This window comes from Octopus sinensis, linkage group LG1 (genome assembly GCF_006345805.1).
Source record: "Octopus sinensis linkage group LG1, ASM634580v1, whole genome shotgun sequence".
In the NCBI taxonomy this organism is placed as follows: Eukaryota; Metazoa; Mollusca; class Cephalopoda; order Octopoda; family Octopodidae; genus Octopus; species Octopus sinensis.
This window is the reverse complement of record NC_042997.1, coordinates 54,269,713-54,296,467: the sequence shown is the minus strand read 5'-3', so window position 1 is coordinate 54,296,467 and position 26,755 is coordinate 54,269,713. Positions and strand designations below refer to the sequence as shown.

General features: G+C 33.9%; 1 protein-coding gene across 2 annotated transcripts in view; it reads right to left on the bottom strand.

Annotated features, from left to right (window-relative positions):
• The window catches only part of LOC115210358 (A disintegrin and metalloproteinase with thrombospondin motifs 9), a 165,483-nt gene that overhangs the window by 70,640 nt on the left and 68,088 nt on the right, over positions 1-26,755 (bottom strand). The window contains exon 3 of one of the 2 annotated variants that reach the window (XM_036500853.1): positions 13,613-13,763. The exons of the other annotated variant lie outside the window; for it this stretch is intronic. Within the exon in view, the coding sequence (XP_036356746.1) occupies positions 13,613-13,763 (151 nt within the window). The remainder of the gene's footprint in view (positions 1-13,612; positions 13,764-26,755) is intronic. 2 annotated transcript variants of the gene reach the window in all.

The window sequence follows — 26,755 nt, the reverse complement described above, 5'->3', positions numbered from 1 at the left end:
TTTTTTTAGAATTTTTCAAATTTCTTTTCTTTTAAATCAGTTTAAAATATGGACAGCCAAAATTTTGGCTTAAATCTCAACAACAGACTATTAAATATGTTTAAGGGGAGAAAGATATTGAAAAACATCAAATCATTAAAGTGACAAACAAACAAGGATAGTATGAAGTGGTGCTAAAAATAATAACTAAATGCCCCTTAAATTACACAAAAAAATGTGTCTTTTGGTTTTTGCATAGCTGTATGAATCCCTGTGTGTAGAACACAAATTCCCAAAAGCTTTCTGAAAATTCCTTGAAATAAAAAAGTTGCGAGGGGTTATATGCCGTGCATAAAGCAGAATTCCAACACTGGATGATCAAAAATTCCATGTGAAATGCAGCAGGATTTGGAAAGAGAGGGATGATTCTCGAATGCTTACACTACATGTTTACACTATATACAAATGGTATATGTTTACACTATATACTATAGACTTGCATGCTGGAAAATACAGTATGTTCCTATTCACAGGATAAGAAATAGTTATAAACTTTTACATCTTAATGACAATATCTGATCAAATGAGCAAGATATTCCTGTCAGTATGTATTGTAATGTCCTTCAATATTGTAACTCTCAGGATTATGTTGGTATCATAAGAGTGGAATGTCAAATGAAATCTCTTATTGTATTCATTTATGTCCATTTACATTCTAAAAGTCAACTTTGTCCTTTAAGCCCCTGGAACTGAAAAGAATACACATCACTGCTTGTGAGTTCAAATCTGCTATAGACATACATCTTGTGTTTTTGAGAGAGATAAAGAAAGTCACTTTATTCGATATTATATCTCAGTTCATTTTGCTGCAGGAAATGGAACATCACTGATAGCCTGGAGTTTCATCCAGGTCGGTTTATCTCAAGCACTGGCACATAAAAGGCCCCTTAGAATTTAGGAAGCATTTATGAATATTTCACACATGCACGCATGCATACACACATGTACATGTACACGCTTGCACACACACACATACACACACAATCAACCATTCCCTACTGCAATTAATCTTGTTAACTTGGCAAAAATTAAAACTGCGAAATTTAGTAAGTTAAACCAACAAACAAGTCTCCACCCCCAAGATACAAACAAAAAAGATATCAACATGTGATAAATCACTTAATGCTGTAATAATTATTTTTATTAACATCATGAATATGATTTTTCTGTTTAATGCAAAACACTAAATTGTTAAGAAAATGCCTCACTTTGTGTTAATCCTCCTCCAACTTTATTATTATTATTATTACAAAATTGAAATTAAAACTGTAATTTAGTAAAAACAAAAGACGCAATTAATAAATTTTAGGTCAACTTTAGTTTTAGTTGTTAAGTGAAAAATAAACATAAACAGAATTGATGTATTCAAAAATTTGTTTAAAAAAAAATTTAAATAGACTTAATTAATGGAGTCAAGAGGAACTACAAGGTTTTCAAGTGAAAGAGTCTTCTAATGCCTCTTCAAGGGCTTATAGCACAGAGTACGATCATTATTGTAAGTGAATGAAACACTGATTAACTATAAATTGCTGCCACTACTTACTGCAGAGAGCTGTAACTATTTACCTATGGTCCCTATCTATAAATAAACAAGTCAATTAAAGGTATGTATGAGATTGCTAATTTTGCAGGAAATTTGTCTTCCTCAACAACCATCACATAAAAAAAAAAGGAAAAAAAAGAGGGACAGAGCATAGTGCATAATGAATTCCTAGATATATATTCTGTCTGAAAAACTATGAAATGTTCATGCCAGGGAAGCCTATGATTATGGATCTGCTCAATGACAGCTGACATTGAATTAACATACAGCAATTTGTAGCAACAAGATGTTTTACAAACAACTTGCACATGTAAGTGGTACCAGTCAAGAACTCTGCATACCGGAAGCCAGCAAGTGTATGGGGTCATCAGGAGAGAATGCGCACCATTTCGGGGCCTACCTCTCAAGGGCATCAATGTGCCACCCCCTCACTGATATGAGGCCCTGCTTGCTAGATCAACTGGTTATTGAATAAAGCTCAATATTCTTCTAGCCATTGCTCATTGTCTCTTTTTAACCAAATCCAGTGGCTAGCCTTCTCCACTGTAGTTTGGATATCGATCATGGTGATGTTTACGATGAGTTAGGCCTAACGATAACAAAAGTCTTCTCACACTGTGTCAAACAAACCCTCTACATCCAACTTCGATTGGAAAATGCTCCGCTTTCCAGCCTGCGTCTTCACATTCCTTGAGGAGGTTTACATAACAGTCAATCTTTCGAGCCTGAGTGGTGTCCATGTTTTATCTTAATGAGGAACCGTTAACTTGACTAGATTCACAACTTTCTTTCCTTCACATCACATTAAAATGTCCATTTTTTTTTTGTGACTGGGATGGGAAAGAGTCCCTGGCACCCTGGTAAATCTGTAGTCACCTCCCAATAGCCATTCCACTTTTCATCACTCACAAAAAGTTTGTTGTTGTTCTTCTTCTTGAAATGGATCCACTGACCTGAGTGTGACAAAGGTAATGAAATCTTTAGTTGGTACTTTCAGTGGTGTTTTTTCACTGTAGTTGAGATCAATTTGGTTCTTTATAGCATTGGAGATAACCTTAAGGACCAGGTTGTGTATCCATGTATACCTGTTTAATGCTATTCAGTTTGTAGCAACAAATAAATAACTAGATCGATGACAATTAAGTGTCTTCATTATGAACACACCACAGTGCTGATGATGGGATACAAACTCTAGACTCTTGGCCTGTATGTCAACATCCTGTTGATTTAGCCAGCTATCATTTTATAAATTACAGCAGTAGTGGATGTGAAAATAAAGCATAAAGTTGTAGAAAGAATAATTGGTTTAAATAATAGAGTAATTAAGTTTTATTATTTTTGGTTCTAAGTTCTCTCCTCCCAAATTTTACTTTGCTTTTCAAATTGAAATATATCAGAAATTTCATGTTAAAATATGTCCTAAACACCAGCTTAACAATGACTATGTTATTCAACTAAATTCTTCATTACTTTCAAATTTAACCAAAAAAGGAAAAAGGTAGTGTATTTTACCAGATGTTAAAATAATGATATCAGGGTTAATATAAAAGTACAATGAATGCTTGATTTACTTAATGGGCTGGGGTACTGACCAAACAGTAATGATTCTAACCATACTATTGGAGCCACAACTCTCCAGGTTCTAATTGTCCTGACTGATATAGATAGGTTCCACTACAAGTATTAAGATTAGTTGTTAGAGTTAAGAATGTTATTTAGTTTTAAAGACAAGTACTCTACTGAATAAATCAATTCCTTCATGCTAGTATGACAAATTAGTTACACCAAACTAGAATGCATGAACTCCATGAAAAAATGTTAAATTTTTCATTTATCTATGTCTAAAGTTAAGTCCAAATTCAATTTGTTTCACTGGTTAGTTTTGATTAGGCTATTTTACACTTTGTGTTGTTTAGCTCCAGCTCAGCCGTAATCAAGCAACTATGACCAAAAGAATTCTAGTTGTGACTATCCTCATCATTATTTATATACAGTGTATCTAGGACTATACTACCTAATGTAGTTAGTATTAAAAAGCTAATTAGGAATAATTATTAACAAAGCAGGATCACTCTCCCATTATGAAATTTATATTTGGTTTCTCTATGTTTTATATATTATAGGCGGATGAGTGGCTGTGTAGGCGTAGGAGTGGCTGTGTGGTAAGTAGCTTGCTAACCAACCACATGGTTCCGGGTTCAGTCCCACTGCGTGGCATCTTGGGCAAGTGTCTTCTACTATAGCCCCGGGCCGACCAATGCCTTGTGAGTGGATTTGGTAGACGGAAACTGAAAGAAGCCTGTCGTATATATGTATATATATATATATATGTGTGCGAGTGTATTTGTGTGTCTGTGTTTGTCCCCTAGCATTGCTTGTGTGTTTACGATGCTGGTGTGTTTACGTCCCCGTCACTTAGCGGTTCGGCAAAAGAGACCAATAGAATAAGTACTGGGCTTACAAAGAATAAGACTCGGGGTCGATTTGCTCGACTAAAGGTGGTGTTCCAGCATGGCCGCAGTCAAATGACTGAAACAAGTAAAAAAGTAAAGAGAATGAGTAAAGAGTATTAAACGAAGAACTGTAGGCTCTTCAAAAGGCCAACAGTTCATATTTGGCTATCATGCTGCATTGTGCCCTAATCAAAATACTTAACTCTTCATGCTTATCCCACCTAACTATAAATACAATCAGGTGTAGGTACAATTCCATATGAAGAATCAGTTGAATACTTATGATTAATACTGACATACAAAAAGGAAAGTCAATTTCAACATAATTTGAAAAAGTACCTATGAAGGACTAGACTAGATAGCATAAATATCTTGTCTAATTTGTTACCATTTGCACCAACTGCCACAACCTAATGCAAAAAATTAATATGAATATAATTACATGAGGCAGCATAATGGCATTATAGATGAGACAATATTACCATACATAAAGAAGTGAGCTGACAGAAACGTTAGCACATTGGGTAAAATGCTTAGCAGTATTTCATCTGTCTTTATGTTCTGAGTTCAAATTCCACCGAGGTTGACTTTGCCTTTCATCCTTTTGGGATCAATAAATTAAGTACCAGTTGCATACTGAGGTTGATCTAATCGACTGGCCCCTTCCCCAAAAATTTCGGGCTTTGTGCCTAGAGTAGAAAAGAATATTACCATACATGAGACAATTCCATGATTGGATGTAAAAATAGAAGAGATGTTAGTTGGTGTGTGCTGAGCTAAAGCAGAGATTAACCTTCTAGTTGAGGCCTTGTACTGGAGAAATAAAATTAAATTGCTTTTCTTCTTTGTCCAACAAAGAACACAACCTTAAAACATTAGTCTCTACTTTCACTTATGGTTTACAAGAATACCATTCCAATGTAGAGCTATTCTAGTGTCTATCTGAATATTATAGGAAATACCTTCTTCTAACACATAGCTTTATTTGTTTCTTACTCTGGCATGGATGTTTATTAGTGCAAGGGAAATGAGTAAGTAGCAATACTCCGACTTTTCCCAAGGGTTTTAGTGATGTAATTGGAATAAAGTTGTTAAACACTAGTATTAAAACCAGATTGTGAATTTGGCTCATCTTAAACTTTATAATGCTTGGTATGTAGTCCTTTATAGCAAAGAACACAAACAGACAAGTATCAAAATAGACTCATAATTATCTTTAAATATTTTCCATTGTATCATTTGTTTATGGAATAGTCACATTCCTATCTAATTCGTAAAGAAAAAAATACTTTCAAGACGTAATTAACAGGTGTGAATAGTTTATGGAAGGGATAGCTAGTTATAATGTGTAACCAATATCCCAATAGTCTGATAAGAGAATCACATAAAAAAAAAAGCATACTGAAAAACAGCATGGATATAAACACGTTTTTAGGATTAGACAGATAACAGTTTACAAAGTCTTTATCCAATGTTTTTGAAATAATATGGAGTTACCAGTAGAGTTACATTTACAAACTAATACCTTGAACCTTGAAAGAATATCATTTCTTTTTCTCTTCTTTTAAATGCAGTGTTGAATGTGGCATGGAAAATAAATGTTGTTAGCTTTAGCAGAGATGATGTGAATAACGAGGAGTTTTGTTACTTGTGGAGATACACTTTTGCTGATAATTTTAGACTAATTTTATGACTACATTATATAAAGAATCACAGCTGAATTAAGCCACCTTACCAATTTATGATTAAATGTTCTGGAACATTGACAGTCAAGTGTCTTGACTATGGAAAATGTTGATAGAATACAAAGTGCATTTGTATTTTACATCATGGTTTGAATTAGTACTTATTTTTTGGTTTAAAGGAAGAGAGCATTTGTAGGCTGGTTTTGAAAAGTATTCAGAAATGTTACATATACATTAAAATGCTTATGGTCTGTTAGATGTGTAGTTGCAAGGATGATGTGAACTGGAGTACTGATTACTGGTGTATTTCACTGTGAAGAAGGTCTATAGATGTGGTGCGGTTAGATGTAGCTGACTGAGATACAGATAGGAGTGTTTTAGATTTGTTATTTGTGGTAGAAGAATTGCAGGTTTAGAGAGAACCAAAATATTACTTGCAGGCTATCTGTTTTAAAATCTTATTTTGTCCAAAATCTATACCAATGAGTTTAGATATTTGTAATGTAAAGGATACAACAGAATCAGTGGCAGCTCGTGTATAGGCACTGCAGAACTGCAGCACTTGCTATTTCCACTCAATATTATTGATGACATTCAATATAATGAGTCCTTTCTTCTTTAATTCTTTCTTTATATTTGTACATTATATAATCCTTAAGCTTAATGTCAGTAGCCATCCCCTAATTTATAAAAATACAAAAATCCTTGTATAGAACTGTGTGCTTCACAGTTCCAGTGACGTGGTGTTTGGCTGTTGTGTGTATGCTCATGTATCTGAGATAGGAAGCTTCATACTAGGGAGAGAGAGCACTGCGTGAACGACAGTGCTGATCTCGGTGTCCCAGTGAAAGGTAGTGTTTCTTTTTTGACTCTGTGTGTGTTGTGCTTAAAAACGTGTTTATATTCTTGAATGGGATAAAGTGTAGAATTAGATTATTATCCTGCTTCCAGGTTCAGTGTTACTGCCAGGATTTGAAAAATAGGGCACATTTCTCCCCACCCTTATTTTATAATTTAGGGGGGATTTTTGAAAAACAAGGGGGATTTCATGGTGGTGTTCAGTGAACAAATTAAACACACTACCTGGTAGTGGCTAAAACGGGAACCGATAAAATTTATGTATAAATTTTCTTTTTATATGTTTGTTTCATTTTAAGCAAAAAAAAACCCAGCTAAAGACAGCTAAAAATTTTCTGAAGCAGCATCCCAAATAATTTTATCTACGAGCTGCCACCGAACTGAATGCTTTCATGCATTGCCTAGTTTAGGGGAAGACCTGACTTTAATTCAAATAATTATAGTATGGTCATAGTCAGGGATATGTAGAATGATATGATTGTAAGGGAAATGATATTATGTGTAGATTATGTGAGAACATTGCTAAGTCAAAAACAATAGATGACAGGGTAGTGTTGTGTGGAATTTCATTTAGAAAACAATAGATTTTCATAGCATTTTAGCTGTAAGGTTAGCACATGATTTGCAGATGATAGGTAGTCATTATTTGACACAATTAAACACTTTATTTTGCCTTGTTAATAAAAGCTGTAAATATTCTTTGCAAACTATTTTCATTCCAGCTATATTTTGGGCCATTGAGAGAAATTTAGTAAGGCAGAACCAGATTATTTTGCTACCTTCGAAGAGGGCTCCTGGCAAATTCAAGGATGCCAGTGAATTTATTTTATTTAAATAAATTTCTTTTTTATATATATAAGGGAACCTTGTTGGCTCTTTACTACAGATGGGGCTGTAGTAGCGGATACTTGCCCAAGGTACCATACAGTGGGAGTGAACCTGACACGATGTAGTAGGCAAATGATTGGTGTTGTTCAGCTCCAAGTCAGCTCTCATTGAGTAGACTTAAGATCAAAAGCATTAGACCTATAATATTCTGTCTTTTCAGTACAGCATATCTGATATAACATTATTCAATACTTACTTTGTTTTTAAAACAGTAGAGTGGAAATCTGAGGGAAATTTAACTTCTACTTCTAGCAAGTTGAATGGCTACATAGAAGCCTTCTCATTAGTTCAACATATTTAGGGTTATTATTTTTGATTTTCATTTTTGCCATCCTGGAGAACATTAAATCATTTTTGAAGCTTTAACAATTGAAGCAAGTACAACAGTTTTGTTCTCCCATGGTCATAGGGACCAATTTAGACCTTGCAAATTACAAAGTAATTATCAATAGTATTGATGCCATGAAAAACATCAAGACACCAAGGGCACTAGGAAGGGTAACCAGCTACATAAACCATGCCAAAGTAGACACTAGTGCATGATATAAAAAGTATCATAGGATTTGATAAAGGGTAGAATAAAAATAAATAACATAATTAAAACAAATAGTATGAAACAAACAAACACAAAAATTCTTAACTGTGTGTTTTATAATTAAAAGTAATATACAATGAACTAATTCAAATCAATACAGAATTTCCAATTTCACCTTTTTGCAATCATATAGTGAAGTTCTCTACCCATAACAGATTTAGCAAAACCTATTTCTTCACCAATCTGGTGTTAGGAATATAAATTAAGAAACTTATAAAATCATGACAGAAAGGTTAAACTTAAAAATAAACACTTCAAAATGGTCAGTTTTGTATCACAAAATCTGGGATGGTCTTAAGCAAATTGGTATAAAAATGGTTAAAAAAAAAAAGAATGAAACACTTTGGTGTGATATCTACTTTTCATACAAAACCATGCTTATCAAATCAAAAGAAACTTTTATTTCACTAATTTGTCTATACAGGATGTCTATAAAGGCTTTTTCCTGTATTAAGAATTTATTGCATTAAAATGGTGTGATTAATTTAAATGCAGTTAACTAATAAAGCTTCTTGGCTGGTTTATAAGTTTGCTTTCATAACAGAGTTGACTCAATTTTATACAAAATATCGCATTGCAATAACTCTTCTTTCTTGGAGAAAAGCTGTGACCTTGTGGATGAATTATTAACCCTCTTGACATACACACTAACTGAAGTGGTTTATGTAATGTAATGCTGCCTCTGGTCTACTGATGATTATGGTGGTGTTGGAAGATCCCAGTATAAAAATAAATGTTTATTGAAGTGTTTACATTTTGTAAAGATTTCAGATCTGGTATTCTTGTATTTCAGGACATAAGGCCCTTTTCAGCTATGCTGATATCACATTGTTTACTTCCATTCAGCTATGCATGTGAGCATGTATATGTGTAAATATGTGTGTGAGTATATGTAGATGTTGACAGAAACTGGACATATGTGCAAATATAGGTATGTAAGCACTCTGCATGAATGTGAGTATAATTGCTGCCTGTAAAACATATGCTAGTTATACAAATGTTTGAACCCACTATTTAGTCCTATATATGTAGAGCTGTAGCTGAACATGCTCATTGTATTCAAATGATCAAATGAGTGAACATTTATTCACTTTACAAGGCATTCTGCTTACTTTGACATAAAAGTATATATAGTAGATTGCTTTAAACCATTCAACTCAAATTAAAATTATGTCCTCTGAACAGTATCAACCTTGCTTTTGGTTGTAAATAAAAGATGAAATGCTAAAGAAAAGCTATTATATAAAGCTGTGAAACTGGCAGTACACCATGAATATTGAAATTGTATAAATATTTTCCAATATGTTATGTACTATAAGTAATACTGAGTGCTTTATTGTTTGTCCATGTCATCATCAACACCATATTTGTTTGTGTGCGTGTAGGTGTGTGTTTACATTTACACCACTTAACAACTGGTGTCCTTTGTTTTATGACTAATTACTAACTGGTTCACTCAGCAGATATTGATAAAATAGGTACTAAACTTTTTTCTTTAACTTGTTTCAGTTATAGTACTGTGGGCATGGTGGGGCACTGCTTTGAAGGGTTTAGTCAAACAAATCGAGCTCTGTACTTATTTTTTTAAAGCCTGGTGCTTATTTTGTTGGTCATTTTTGTAGAACTGCTAAGTTAAAGGGACATAAACAAACCAACACCAGTTGTCAAGCAGTGTTTGGTGTGGGGGCACAAACACAAACCTTAACGCACACACACACACACACACACATTACAAGATTCCATACAGTTTCCGTCTACTGAATTTACTACTAGTGTTATGTTATAGCACCTTGGTCATTTTCACGGCTATCATAATGATATCTGTTTTTCAGCTGTGTGGTAAGTAGCTTGCTTACCAACCACATGGTTCCAGGTTCATTCCCACTGCGTGGCACCTTGAGTAAGTGTCTTCTACTATAGCCTCAGGTGGACCAAAGCCTTGTGAGTGGATTTGGTAGATGGAAACTGAAAGAAGCCCGTCATATATATGTATATATGTATGTGTGTGTTTATGTGTTTGTGTTTGTCCCCCCCAACATCGCTTGACAACCGATGGTGGTGTGTTTACGTCCCCATAACTTAGCAGTTTGGCAATAGAGACCAATAGAATAAGTACTAGGCTTACAAAGAATAAGTCCTGGGGTCAATTTGCTCGACAAAAGGCAGTGCTCCAGCATGGCCACAGTCAAATGACTGAAACAAGTAAAAGAGTAAAAGAGTAAAGAGTAAAAGAGCTGCGCTAAACTATGACTGAAATTTAACACACTGCAGCTATTTCTTGACTTACTGCCACCCACACTTTGTGGTTCTGACTTTCATACCACTTACTAAATGCCACTTGAGAATGAGATCGTTTTCTTTTTCTCTCTCTCTTTTTTTTTTGTATTAGCAAAACACTCTATTGTCTTGACCCTACTGGGTCAGATTATCATTGTTTTAATGTTAATTTTACCATGTTTAGATAGGTCAGATGGAATTCACTGGAGCAAATTTTTTATGGCTTGACACTCTTCCTGTAAGAAATCCTCACCTGTTTCCAAATAACATATTTCTTCAAGGTCAGACATATTTTTCATGGAAGATTTGAAATGAATGACATCACTTATATGACAGCGACATTTGTTTACAACCATCATGTGACGTCGGTTATGTCTACAGAAGGCGGTGAGCTGGCAGAAATGTTAGCGTGCCAGGCGAAATGCTTAGCGGTATTTCGTCTGGCGCAACGTTGTGAGTTCAAATTCCGCTGAGGTCGACTTTGCCTTTCATCCTTTCGGGGTCGATAAATTAAGTACCAGTTATGCACTGGGGTCGATGTAATCGACTTAATACCTATGTCTGTCCTTGTTTGTCCCTTCTGTGTTTAGCCCCTTGTGGGTAATAAAGAAATAGGTTATGTCTACAGAATCCACTCACAAGACTTTGGTCAGCCTAGGGCTGGCTCACAGTGCTGCATAGTGGGACTGAACCCAAGACTACATGATTGGGAAGCAAGCTTCTCAACCATACAGCTACATCTGCACCTATGCACACACACACATACACACACGTGCATGCACACGCACACACACATACATCACTACAAGATACATAGCCTGGATAAGACGTTAGATATCTTTTTATTGAAAAGTCATATTTTCAAATTCTTGTTTTGGCATCATGTAGCAAGTAAGCTAACAGAAAACAGGAGTTTATATAAGGAAGAGCATAAAGCTGCAGAAATATCTTTCAACAATTCATCTACTTCAATGAAATTTTAAAGAGATTATGATTTTTTTTCTCTTATAGAAGAAAGATGGTTGAGCTATTAGAAACATAGTTTCTGTTGAACAGTAAGAAACCTGCCTTAGTTTAATTAAATAAAACCAGGTCATTTGAATGTCACAGGAAGTATGCTACGTCATGCTGTTATAATGAATAAACTCTTCAGATAATGAAAAATTCATATAGAAGACAGTAATTTGTAAGGTCAAGGGTTTTGCTCATTATTTTTACTGCTAACCGTTTTGAGAAAAGTGCAGGTGGCTAAGTTGATAGTTTGCGGGGCTACAAGCTGATGAATTGAGAGTTTGTATTTTATTATCAGAATTGCACTATATTCATACCTATTATTGAAAATAGGTACAGGACTAGCTAGGACCCTGCACAATTGTTAAATTTTTCATTAGTCTCTAGTACTGAATTTAGTGTTGGTTAACTAGGAAAGAGATTTTATTAAGATTGCTTACTCTAGATGTATTACATAAAGATTTTATTAAGATTGCTTACTCTAGATGTATTACATAAAGACAATAAAAACCCTTTTTATACTATTTTCTTTAAGTAGTTTAGAGTAGGTACCACAACAGAATTTACTTTTCATTAATATAATTTACATATATAATCACTTACTATGTGTATTTGAATGAATCAATGTTAATGAGCATGGTTGATGTAGTTGTTCTTCAACTGTTAAGTATAATTAATTCTAATATGAAAATGGATAAGCAATAAAAAATCATTTGGAAAAGGATATCACAAATATGTGATATTATTCATGAAAATATTCTTTCAGATGATATTATCCTTAGAAAAATATTCCTTACAGAGGTGATTCTGCTACAAACTTTACTATAAATTTTTAGAAAAAAAGCATCTTCCTGTTATGAGATATTAAACTTCTTTTATTACAGGATTAGTTCTTCAGTTCTTCAAAAGAAAAAAATCAACGTTCCTAGCTTCCATTCATTTTCATTATGTATCAGTAACACTGGTGAAATGTAGGACAGTAAGAAAGTGGAAGCTAGTTTAATCCCTCTTTCCTGCTATGACTTCATTTTTCTCATTGTCTGTTAATCTGTTGGACTTGGAAATGCTATAAACAAAACAAAACATTATGCTGAGTTAGTGACTCAGCACCCACCATGGGCTTATTATAATAATAATATGTTAACCCTGTTTGTTATGAAATTCAAGTAAAACATAAGATTGTATTCTTCACTCTTGAACATTCTATTCTCACTTTTACCAATGATCTTGGTGAAAAAGCATTTTCAATGAATTCTTAAAATATCTAGAAAGTATATTCCAAAACCTTTGAAATATGTGTTAGTATTGCTAACATTGTAAAAATATTATGAATATTTATGTTCCTAAGGCAGAAGAACAAATACAAAACTGAATAGAGGTGTCATTTTGTTGAAAAGATTTACCATAGCAGTAATATAAATATTTGATTCCTTACTGCCAGTTATAAAATCAGAAACTGGATTTAAAATAAATAATGTTCTAATTAGGAAATACTACTAAACTGTCAAAAACATATGGCAAGGGTTAATTGACATCTCGTACTCAAAGTAAAATCATAAATTTAGTCCAATTACCTTCATCCCTTTTGAACTATTTCCCCTATAGTAAGTGCAAATAGCTGACCTTTTTTTTTAAATAATATAAACTGAGGTAAAAAATAAATATAATAAAAGGTATATATGGTACAGCTTAGAGATTTAAATTATTTACATTAGTGCTTACATAACTCCACACAACATCTCTCTTGGCTCTTCTCAAATAGATTACAAATGTAATACATCCTAAGTTTTATACATAGATATCACATATCTGGTTCACTGGTTGGTATTTTGAACCTTGGCTCACTCTAATCTCACTGCTATATTACAAGGAAGAGGAGTCAGAAGGTTGATGCAAAACTTGGTAATTAACTAAAGCTGTTTGACCCATTCAGTATAATTAACCTATGACTAACTGGAATAGCTATTAAGAAAGTAAATTAACAACCTTGATGGAAAGATATATGGTGTAAAAATTTAACTTTTCAACACTTTAAGAGCAACTCACAAAATATCATATATCTAAATTATTTCACCTTAAATAAGATTTAAAATATTCACTTCTTGTACAAATGATGTGTATTTACAGGACACACAATATTTTTTGAAATCCTAATTGACCTGTTAATTCTACAAAACGCTCTCCATCTTGTGTTACATATCTAGCAGATCAGTGATGTCATTTCCTTTTAAACATAGCAAGTTAATAAATTGGAACAACTTACCATGTGTCTCACAGTAGGAATGGTTAGATTTCCAGTTGATTTTATCTTTAAATATTATATGTGCGAATGGAGTTGTTAAGTCAAGATCATTAGTACCTTGATTTAAATGCTGAATGTTATATTTTTTCCCATTAAAAATGAAGTTTCCAGTCTGAAATTATAACAAAATTTTCACAGAATAAAATATAAAAGTTAAGTAAACTAAAATAAAAGTAACATTAAAAGGCTTACAGCTCATTTACATCTTTTGTTAATGACCATACTGCTAGTATGTGCGTGTTGTGTTGTGTTGTGTTGTGTGTGTGTGTGTGTGTGTGTGTGTGTGTTGTGTGTGTGTGTGTGTGCATGTATATGCATGCATGTATATACCCTGCACATTCAAATACATGTGACAAAATCTCAGGGTTTTTTAAATGTAACAAATATTGTCATGTTTTTATAGCACTTTTAAAAGTCCATTTGAAAGATATGAACTTGTAGCAATCAGCAATGAATGAAAGCATTAGTAATAGTTGCTACTTAATCACAAGACCACATCGTCATCATATTGTTGGTAAGAGAACAAATCAATGTGAAAGTTATAGTCATCTAGTTATCATTTTCCGTCATTAATTTATTTCATGATAAATCAAATGTATTACTTATGTTATAGTTGTTTAACCCATTTGTCTATTCTGATGCAGGAGACATATGAACAAAGGCTTTAACCATCTCATCTTTTAATATACCAGAGATTACATCATCAAATGAATCCTTTTCTAATTAATACAATAAGATGTGATTTAAAGGAGATGTTTCTTTTTCCAGCAAGTTGGACAACTGTATAGAAACTCATTCATTGGTTCATTGCATCACTTACTTATTGAAGGAAATAAATTCAAAATACCTTAAAATCAACACTGAAGCAATGAGTATTGATCATCAAGCTGAAGACAGTATTGTACTAATATTATAAGCACAAATTATTAAATGCAATTTTTTTTTTATCAGCAACTTCCCAACTCAGTCAGGGAGTAACATCTAGCCTAGTCCCTCTGGTTTAATTCTCCCAACCAAAGGATTTTCAATTAAGATTTCTATGTGTATCACCAGTTTTTGAAATCCATTCAAAGGCAAAATTTACCAAAACTTATCTAAAACTTTACTGTGTTAAATGTTTGAGTGACATCACCCATCTTGCAAAGAAACAACAAGCAAAAATCTTCACTCTTGGGAAGACTTGAGATCAGTACTGTTAGATAAGAAACATTGGTTAGTTAGATAGTTGGCTTGTTACAGCTGTGAACTGTACCCTCTTATTGTACGGCTTATGGTCAGATTGACTGGGCCAGCAAAAGATTTTATCAAAGCTTTATACAGCAGAATCAATGTAACTGATTCTACTACAAGCCAGCTGACAATCCTAACAAATCACCCAGCAATGGCTATTGTTACTGTGTATAAGATCTGTTCGCTAAAACTAAATATTAAAGTCATGTTGTAATGTTTCAGTTGGTTAAGTATTGTACAAACAACAATAAGTTTTTGTCAATTTTTTAAATAATAATATATAAGTTTTGTAATGTCTGAAAAGTTTGGAATTTGTGAAAATGTAAAATGTACTTGAAATAAATTTGCTAAAATCATAAAATAAAACGTCAGTCAAAACATTTAATAGCAAAGCCTGATTTTTAACCCACACATACATATATCATGCATATAGTTAGACACATACACACACTGTTTTCTTTTAGTTTCTTTTCCAATATTTTTACATCAAACATTTCTATTTTGGTAAAGGTTCAGTGATTTTGCCAATTCAGACATTTTCTGGAATTACCATCACTTGTCTTTGATGTGGAGGAGCGATGATGTCTATATTCAGCTTGGTAGATGAAAGTAAATAGAATAATACAGCTGGTGACTGAATTTGAAATTATGACCTTTGGGTTGGTATTCTAACCCACTAACTATACTGCTGACATAAAACAGTTAATTATAGATAGATGAAGAGATATATGGTAAAAATAAACCCCAAAATTTAGCGGTTTAAAAGAAAAACAAAATTTAACAACTTTTTAATGAGCAAATTTGAATGACTTTTCAGTTATTTCTTTTGAAAAGTAAAAAAGTTCAAAGGTTGAAGAGGAGAGGAAGCGCAGTTACATGTAGCACCACATCTTGAAACTGAAGATTAATTAAGAACACATCAAATAATTAGATTAAAATTTTAATAATAATATTAAATTTCTTTAAAGCAATTAATGCTAAGTTGATTATATAAGTTAGTTAAAATAATTAGGGGAGTTAGTGTTAACTTATTTAATGCATAGAGCATTAAAAAAACTAATTGAAAATAAACGTGCATGTATGTGCATGCATGCGTGTGTGTGTGTGTGCATGTGTGCATGTGCATGTAGCATGTTTGTGTGTGTGCTTGTAGTATGTGTGGGGGGTGCAGAAGAAAGAAAATATTAGTTAATGATTAATATTGCTTTTGTTGTTGAAATAAAAAGGAGTCAATAACCATGTTGTCCTCTCTAGTTAGAAGACTTTCCCTTCTCTTAGATCATTTAATGTCCTTGGGAATGACACGAACATAATACTGGTTATTCCTACTATTAGTAGAATTAATTACTCACTGATAACAACATTGGCATAAAATGCATTTAAAAATGTTCACTTATTTTTTTTTACTCCAATATAAATTTGCTATCCTTAATAATAAATGGTTAATTTATCTCAAATCATAATCATCATCATTTGATGATGATGAAGATTTAAGATAAATAAGCCATTTATTATTAATTTAAGGATAGCAAGTTTATATTGATGTAAACAATAGAGTCTCAGACTAACTGCCTCATTTAATTTCAACCCTCTGCTCTCTAAATTCAAACCCTGCAAGGAGCAACCTTACTATTTATCATTCTGAGATTGCTAAAGCAAGTTCCATAATATACCACTCCCAAACACCAGTGCTTTGCTACAAAATGTCAAGCTTTACAAATAGCAGAATTTATTCAGAATACATCTTAACACTAACACAACGATCTTCTAAAATCACATTCTCAACCATCTAATCCACAAAAGCACATTTTTATCAGATATATAGTAAAAAAAGCCAGTATGATAATTGCTCTTCTGCAGTGCTAAGTTGTAAACTTTCAATAAATTATGAGAAAATGTACATCTACAATACAAGAATGAAGTAGATATCTTATCAGCTTTTGCTGCAGTTATCAAAGTCTCCAGACATAGAAATTAAGTTGTACAGTAAATTAGATGCTATATGGTTTGATTATCACATTGCCTCTTGTACAATCAAACACACTGATTTAAAAATGGAATATCAAGCAGACTAGATCTATAGGTCACTGTTAAGTATTTGATTGTTGCCACTGAGCTCAATGCATTTGAAAACAAGAATATTGTCTGAAGCTTGAAAGTACATGCATGTCTATGATTAAATGATGTTCGGTCAAAATGAGGAACAATACTAGCAGTTCTGTTTTATTAGAGGTAGACCCAGAAAGACATGGGATGAGATGGTTAAGCATGACCTTCGAATGTTGGGCCTCACAGAGGCAATGACGACAGACAGAGATATGCTGTAACTGCAAAGACCCGACAAATAACATGAGTTCGTGGCTATTTACTGCACCAGCAAATAACGTGAGTTCAAGGCTGTTTACTGCACCAGCTTCATATAGCAGACCCAGCCCACCCAAAGTACCTTGGATCACAGGACGACCGGCTGTGCTTACCTTGGATTGTAGGGCGACCTGCTGTGCTTGAGGAGACCTATTGAGTCAACTATTTCAACATCAAATAAAAATCAAATGGAAATTGTAGTTGTGATACCTGTGCCGGTGGCACGTAAAAAGCACCATCCAAATGTGGACGATGCCAGTGCTTCCTTGACTGGCTTCCGTACCGGTGGCACGTAAAAAGCACCAACCGATCGTGGCCGTTGCCAGCCTCCCCTGGCACCTGTGCGGATGGCACGTAAAAAGCACCCACTACATTCAGAGTGGTTGGTGTTAGGAAGGGCATCCAGCTGTAGAAACACTGCCAGATCAGACTGGAGCCTGATGCAGCCTCCTGGCTCCCAGACCCCGGTCGAACTATCCAACCCATGCTAGCATGGAAAACGGACGTTAAACAATGATGATGATGATGATGATACTGCTGTTCTATTTATTGTGTTCAATTTTCATTTGTTGCAATATATACAGGCATGTGGTTTGAATGTATTTAGCTAAGAGATGTTTAAAATGATACAGACATACCTACTATATATTGTTAACTCAGTCTTCTCTATAAATGGTTGGGTGTTGATTGATTTTTTATTTAGCCCAGTGGTAGACAAACCTTTGCTAATTCTAATTACTATTTAACATAAGCTGCAAGTCATGGGGAACCAAATTCAAGAAAAACAAAAAGAAAAAATTTTAAATTGAAAGCGCCAAAAGGTTAATAAATATAAAATGATGGCAAATTTATAACTAGCTAATAATCAGCCAAAGTTCTTGACAAGCAACTTTCTTAAATTTGTTCCCATTCATTTTTTCAAAAGTCTAGGAATTAACACAATGCTCTTATTTTCTCCACTTGCTCCCTTGTTTATTTTTTTTGTTTGTTATAGAAAATCTTCAACTTTTCCAGTCTTTCTATGTTATTCTTTGATATAACAATGTTTGCAACACTTCTGTGGATGGAGATCTGAATATGCTCCCTCTAAAATATATTTATAGTAATTAATGTTGATTAATACTATATGGGTTGCTTCCCTGGTGTGTGTTCTGTTCCTGTTGAACAAATACAAATTCTTTTCTACTCTAGGCACAAGGCCTGAAATTTTGGGGGAGGGGGCCAGTCAATTAGATTGTCCCCAACTGGTAATTAATTTATCGACCCTGAAAGGATGAAAGGCAAAGTCGACCTCTGAGGAATTTGAACTCAGAACATAAAGAGAGACAAAATACTGCTAAGCATTTTGCCTGGCATGCTAATGTTTCTTCCAGCTCACTGCATTATGAACAAATACAAATTATTTATGCTAAATCTTCATCATGGGGGAAAAAACAAACATGCAAATGGGTTTATTGTTAATGCATCAAATATGCAGAAAGGACAAGAAAATAAGATCCTGCTCACAAAGAAAAACAGGTTAAGATTATTCATGCCAGTCAAACTGTGCCTTTTACATTATTGCCTAAAAAATTGTAACTTACAATGAGTGAGATAATGAGAAAAATGTTATTTCTATAACCCAAACAAACTATTGCAAAGAACAGCTTTGATGACAGTAATTATTAGGATAACACAAAAGTACCTATAGTCTCTACACAGCCTGTTTCTTCCAAATTTGAAAACATTTCAAGTGAAGAAAATATTGATGAAGTGATTGTGACTTATGAATCTCCCATGGTTCTAATGAATATTCCTAGTCTAGGAGAAAAACTGAAAAATCAGTTAGATGTACATTTACAGTGGATCTCAACTGTTGTCTAAAATGAAATTATTGATATGACTGATGTTATTTTTTAGGTAGTGTCACATAACCGGCCCATTTAAAAGTACCCTTCAATTGTCGGGCAATATGCTGTGCTTGAGAAGACCTGTTGAGTCAAGTGAAATCATAGTCATGGTTGATGCCAGCACCACCTGACTGGCACCTATGCTGGTAGTATGTAAAAAGTACCATTTGAGTGTGACAGATAACAGTGCTGGTGGCATGTAAAAAGCACCATTCAAGCCTGGTCGATGCCAGTGCTGCCTGACTGGCCCTCATGCCAGCGGCATGCAAAAAGCACCCACTACACTCTTGGAATGGTTGATGTTAGGAAGGGTATCCAGCTGTAGAAACCTTGCCAGATCAGATTGAAGCCTGGTGCAGCCTCCTGGCTTGCAAGTCCTCAGTCAAACTGTCCAATCCATGCCAGCATGTAAAGTGGACGTTAAACGATGATGATGATGTAGTGTAGCAAAAAGTGTTCAGGAAGAATATTCCATTATCTTAAATGAAACAGCAGGATTAAGCAAGTTGTAATATATATCAAATCAATCTGAGATATAGTGCATCTGAAGGAAAAATCAGGGTGTCTTTCATTGAACTATATATACCTCCTATTTCTGAAGAAAGTGTACTCCATGAATTAGTCAAAATTGTACTCAGAAAGCTGGAGAATAATCTGGATGCATGATAAAATTGTGAAAAATGTTTTGATGGCAAAACAAATATGAGTGGTATTCATAAAATAAAGGACTGTCCTCTGCTTGCCATTTGTGTCCATTTTTATGAGCACCTAAATCTTGCTATATAAGATACAATGGCAGATACTGAACCTCTCTGCAATATCACAGGAACTACTTAAAGCATCTACACTGTAGATTCTACAGCTTTCTGGAGGCCAGTCTAAATGACATGTACACTTTGAAAATACCATGGTTGACAGTGACAAATCTCAAGGTGTTACAAAGTGGTCTTGTAGATATGAAGAAGTAAAAGCCGTGACTTGACAAATGATCAAGACCTCTTCTCCTGATATAGATTGTTGTGTATTATTGAATGCCAGATGTGATTTTGATTTCTTAATTGGTTTGGTTGTGCTAAAAATAACAATCTTAAACACAAACAGCTTCAATAAATACCTTCAGGGAAAGACTATAGATGTTATAACAGTTACATGCCAATCAAGAAAATTTTTACTAACTGCAAACATGAAGAAAACTTTATAAGTGGGTGGAGACATACCAAAATGTTAGAGGAAAATATCAAAGAAATCATCCAAAATACATTCAAGGAAGCAAGAGTTCCACAGAGAAAAAGGATGCTTTATTAACTACAGGTTCTGGTTGGTAAATCAGTAACAGAAGTGTCATTTGATAAAACTGCCAAAGACTGCTATTGCATATTTACCTATCATTTCAGTTTGGGTAAGATTAGTTGGGAAATGGAGTACTAAAATGATTTAACCCTTTAACAATTAGATTTCTCAGTCAAATGTAATCCTTATTTATTCTCATTGTTTTTAATTAATCATAGACTATCACATAGCTTCAATGTTTATTTTTAGAATGACATTGTAGGGTAGGTATGAGGGGCCAAATCTAGCTGTTTTAAATACAAAACGAGTAGAATATTTGGGCCAGATATGGCCAGTTTATATGCTAAAGGGTTAATGATTAAATCCAAGAGGAATTTTGAGCATTTGGTTATATTATCTAAAATGTTGATGCATCAGGTGACTCAGAACAATTAATTACGCTATGACACTGATCTTGATTTAAGGCAATCTACGACAAGGTTGGATATGAAATATTTATCCATCAAATTCACAAATAACTGTATTGTTGAAATTATTTACAAGAACAATCTTTATAGTAAACTGCCAGTTCAGATCAAAATTACTGGTATCTTGGCGACTGATCCTGCTATACTGTTTTTTACAGAGGGCTCCCTGAACAAATGTAAGCAAATGAAAACACATTTAAGGAGTTCAAAAGGTCAAATGCAACTAAACATTGAGAAAGTACGAAATATTGAATGAAAGAATGCCAATGTGCCTGCTGATGATTGATATTTTTGCAGCTAAAAAGGATAGGAAACAATATTTCTTTTAAGTTTCACATTGTGATTTTGCTATGTATTGTCAATTGTCTTTTACTAGAAATTAATATTTGTGCTTTTATCTGCATAAAGATTTCCAACAAATCATCTCCTAAGACCAGCCATCTTAACCAAAGAACCCCATATATCCACATATTTTACAATATGTGATAAACACAAACTTTCACAAAAAGACTGATGGGGCCATAACCCACCCACCCACCATCCATCCATCCATCTTCTCTACAATCTATTTGTGGGAGGCTCATGGGGAGTGGGGTAGAGACTACAGGTATCTCCTTCATAGGGTCCTATAATCATTAGCAACCATCATTAGATTTTCTGGCAGGATTCTCAAGCATGACCAACTGATACTATGGATATTATCTAACCATCTCATTCTCGATCTATACCTAGGTCTCTAGCTGGATGGCTTAGCTTGAAGAATTTGCCTTGTGATTCTTTCCCATGACATCGTAATCACATGTCCATAGTACTGAAGCTATGATCTCTCAATGCAGAGAAGCACTGGCTCTGTTTGATCTCTGAGCCATGTACCTTGTTGAGGAACCCTATTTCAGCTGCATGTCTTTGCAATCATAATCTTTTGGCCATTACCCAACATCCATGACCATAGGTGAAGATAAGCATGAAATCTGAATTGGAGATAGTGAATATGGCCTTTTTTACTAACATCTCTTCTAAGGAGACTTGTTTCAATATTGTTTCTAGACTAATTCAAACATTATTTGCACACAGATTGAAATTTAAATCAAGTCAAGTTAAGACTTTTTAAAACTATTATAATTCATTATACCCTTGTTATTCTACAATAGTTAAAATTCAAAAATTTTTAATGAAAATTTGGGTATAAATAGCAAACTTATAAGAAACCCAACTAAAAGCCATTTTAAAACAACATTAAGTAACAAGGCATTTCCAGTAAAATGTATATAGAATAACCAATGTTATTCTTCATAAAAATTTCCTTGCTAACAATTTTAGTTCATCCAAAAATTTCAAGTGGTAAACTTCACTTTTACTTGATAGTTACATCAACAAAACACTGCTTATAGCATCTGTTCCCCTTAATATTTAGTCAACTTGCATAGAATAACATCTTAATCTGAATACAGATTTTACCACTGATTTGTGTTTATCCATTTGTAAACTGGATTAGTATATATTACAGTAAACTTTACTTACATTATGTACAACTAACTACACTGGTGTAAAAATTTCTCAAATTTCAGTGGTCTTACATTTTTCTACTACACACACATACACACACAGAGGCTTTGCATATTTTCTAAATTGGTACAAAACATGAACTGGTCCAACTAGACAGCTAAGTCAGCTTCTGTAATACAAGAATTCAAAATTAAATCATATTTTTGAATTGGCAGTTAAATTATACCCCAGGCCAGAAGTGAAAATCCAGCAGCCTTTTGAAGGACTAAATAGAGCACTGTGAAAGAAGTAGAATATTTGAATGAAAAATCATTATTCTAAAATATTATTTTGTTGATCTAAATTTATTTACAAGTTTTAGAAACACCATTTTATATTTATTTAATTTAGTATTTAGACATCTAGCAGCTGACTTTGTAAAGACTCACAAGATTATCTATTATCTTTTCAATAATAACTTTGCCCACATTTTGAATTCAACATCTTTACCACTCATGAACAGGCTTAGAAAAATCAAAATAACAGCAAATCCTAAAACTTTAGGAAATATTCTTTCATGCTTAGGATTGTTGAGGCATCAAATAAACTATTCACATTGGCTGGTAACTGTCAAGACACTACTTACTTCAAAAGTTCCATGCTTCTTGAAATTTGCCAACACTATTCCAGTACCCTTTTCTCTTTATGGCTCATTTACTGTTCTCTTTTCAATCTTTTTTGTGTGTTATTCTGTGTACTGTGCATGCACTTTTAGCTTTCATTGTTATCTTTCTTTACTTAGCTGCTTTCTGTCCCCTCTTTTACCCTTTCCTGGTGAGTTGTACATTTAAGCACTGCATACATTAAACTCATTACCATAACTCTGTTTAAGCCAGTGAGCCGACAGAGTCATTAGCATGCTGGACAAAATGCCACTAAGCATTTTATCTGTGTTTATGTTCTTAGTTCAAATTCCATTGAAGTCAGCTTTGCCTTTCATCCTTTCAGAGTTGATAAAGGAAGTACTAGTTAAGCACTGGGTGGAGTCAATATAATTGACTTACTCCTCCCTGCAAAATTACTAGCCTTGTGCCAAAATAAGAATGGATAATAATATTATATTTAAATTACAGAAATTTGTGCAGGTCGTTTGGCAAAAGCTGAACACTCATACATCATCCTTGATGTGAGAGTCCAATATATATATATATCTCGCCTGGCCCTTGTGCCGGTGGCACATAAAAAGCACCATCCGATCGTGGCCGTTTGCCAGACTCATCTGGCACCTGTGCCGGTGACATGTAAAAAGCACCCTCTACACTCATGGAGTGGTTGGCGTTAGGAAGGGCATCCAGCCATAGAAACATTGCCAGATCAGACTGGACCTGGTGCAGCCTTCTGGCTTCCCAGAACCCAGTTGAACTGTCCAACCCATGCTAACATGGAAAGCGGACGCTAAACGATGATGATGATGATGATGATGATGATATATAATGTCAAAAAGAGGGTGAAAAAATTGGATATTAATTTAATAACATCAATTTAAAAACCAGTGGCCCAGCGTATAAAGACTGAGATTCAGTAAATATTATTAATACACAACTATGAGAGAGAATCCACTATGTGGATGCTCTTACGCTAGATATAGATCCACAAAGGGATTCAACCACTAAGAATTGTTCTCAAGAAATAATTATTGGCTTGCTGAATTATTTCTTGAGAACAATTCTTAGTGGTTGAGTCCCTTTGCGGATCTATATCTAGCGTAAGAGCGTCCACATAGTGGATTCTCTCTCATAGTTGTGTATATATATATATAACTATAAATATAAATATAAATATAAATATAAAAGAGAGTTTGTGTGTATGTGTACATATGTTCCATATGCATTCAAAAACTGAGTTGCCGATTTTGACATATGGGGTGTCAGAAGATTCAATAATCTTTCAGCTACCAAATAAACTTTATTTTCATTTACATATTTCCTGCATTATCACAGCAACCAGCTATAGTTATTTGAAAGACATTGCTTTACAACGAACAGGTTTCACACTTTCAATGACCAGGTTTCACACTTCCAATCTGAATCAAAATTACAAAGTGTTGCATTACGAGAATAACGATGTGTAAATAATAAAAGTAATGTTTCTCTGAATTAGTCACATCTATACTATAATGAAGAAAGCTGCTTATCATCTATTTATATATATAAAGGCTATCAAGTAAATTATGTTTATGGCACAACAACTCTTTTCTACTACTAAAATAACCTCAGAAACATGGGTCGGATTGCACAATTTTGAAGTCCTTTTTGGTCAATATTTCAATTTGCTTCTAATGTTTCACTGTCATCTGATGTTCCATGCATGCATAGAATTCTACTCAGACAAACATTTATGAAAATGCACGCATAAATATTGTATAAAAGTAAGACACAACCAAAAAAAAAATCATTAAGACATCCATTTCTCTGTATGTTATGAGGAAATACAGTCACTCACTCTCTCTCTCTCACATGCACATGTACACATACATCCAAAAAATGATGTATGCATATGCATTTATGTATGCGTGTATGAAAGGTAATGTGTGTGTGTGAAAGAGAGAGAGAGAGAGAGAGCGAGTGAGTACCACTTACACATACATGATACCTTCACTCTTCTCTCTCTCTCTCATGCACACACACACCCACACATCTTTCATTTTCTGCTCTCACTTCAAAGCAAATGTCACCTTTTCACTTTCTCCTCTCTTTCAGTTTCTGCTCTCACTTCAAAGCAAATGTTGCCTTTTTACTTTCTCTTCTCTTCGAAGCATAAAGAAATAAAAAATTTTTATGGAAATTAACGAACAATCATATGATCCCATATGATCGACCATATGACTGAGTTGACAACTTTGCTAATTCAAGCAAAAGAATGCCATAAAATAATTTCCTTTGGCATGCATGCACACACACACACACACACACACACACACACACACACACACAGAATTACAGCTGAAATCCAATTGAAATCACCTTTTTCTATTCTGTAATTTGTGTTTGTGATAAGCATATTTCAAAAACCTGATCTTTGATACAAACTTAAAAGGAAGTTTTCCCAGAAATCCTCTCCTTTACCTGTTGTTTCTAGCATGTCCGAGGTGACATTTGCACACCCACCTTATTCTTTTCCTAAATTTCTTCCGATTCCTATGTTTTCAATACAGGAGATTAGAATTTTGCTCAAAAAATGCATTCTCAATATTTGAATTTTCTTCCTCCTCACCCCAATTTCTTCATTTATTTATTTATTTTATTTCCAAATTTTTTTCTTGGTAATCCACAGAAAAAAAAACAAAACAAAACACTAAAAAGAAACACTAAAATCTCCTTCCCAAACATCCACCCATCATCTCACCACTTTCAAAAAGTTACAAACTCCCAATGTTTCACTTTTAGCTTTCTGGAAAGCAGGGAAGTTTTTTTAGAAATAACATCATTTACCTGTTGTTTCTAGCATGTTGGGTTTTCTGGTGGTGGTCTGGTATTTTTACATCTGTTATTTCAGTACAATTCTATACATGCATGAAACATCAGATGAAAGTGAAACATTGGGAGGTTCTAGCTCTTTGAAAGCAGGTGGATGATGGGTGGGTGAGGTGGAGGAAGGAGCAATGAGTGTTTCTTTAATAAAAATTAAACTTTAAAAAAAAAATATATATTTCCCAGGTTCGTAATCTCTGTATTTTTTCAATATGGATAAAAAATCAAAACTGAAAAAGTTAGACATGACGGGGGAAAATTAAAATTTTGAAAACACGATTTGATTGTATTAATCCACTTTTATACAATGAAACGATACATAGTTTGTGATGCAAATCCATGCAAACTGTACCCCATTCACCTTCACTTTTAAACATATAATAACTTCCATTATGCCAGTAATCCACTTCACTATATATCAGCTGTGCTGATTCTGCCCATAAGAAAGGAACCAATAATACAATGTGGCTGTAGGTCATAACACTTGGGCAACAGTAGGATGCATTGCTAGTATTATATATATGTGTATGTGTGTGTGTGTATATGTGTGTGTGTGTGTGTGTGTGTGTGTGTGTGTGTGTGTGTGTGTGTGTGTGTGTGTGTGTGTGTGTGTGTGTGTGGTGTGTGTGTGTGTGCATATGTATATATATATATATATATGCATGTGTGTGTATATATATATATATATATATAAGAATTTTTTGCGTAATGAGATAAAGAAACCAAGGGTGTGTAGATATTAGAACATTTATAGATAGAAGGTCTTACAGCTGTTTCCAGGATATTTATTAATTATATCCTTCTCTTATAACCTCAACTATATACCTATCTATCTCTCTCTCTCTATAT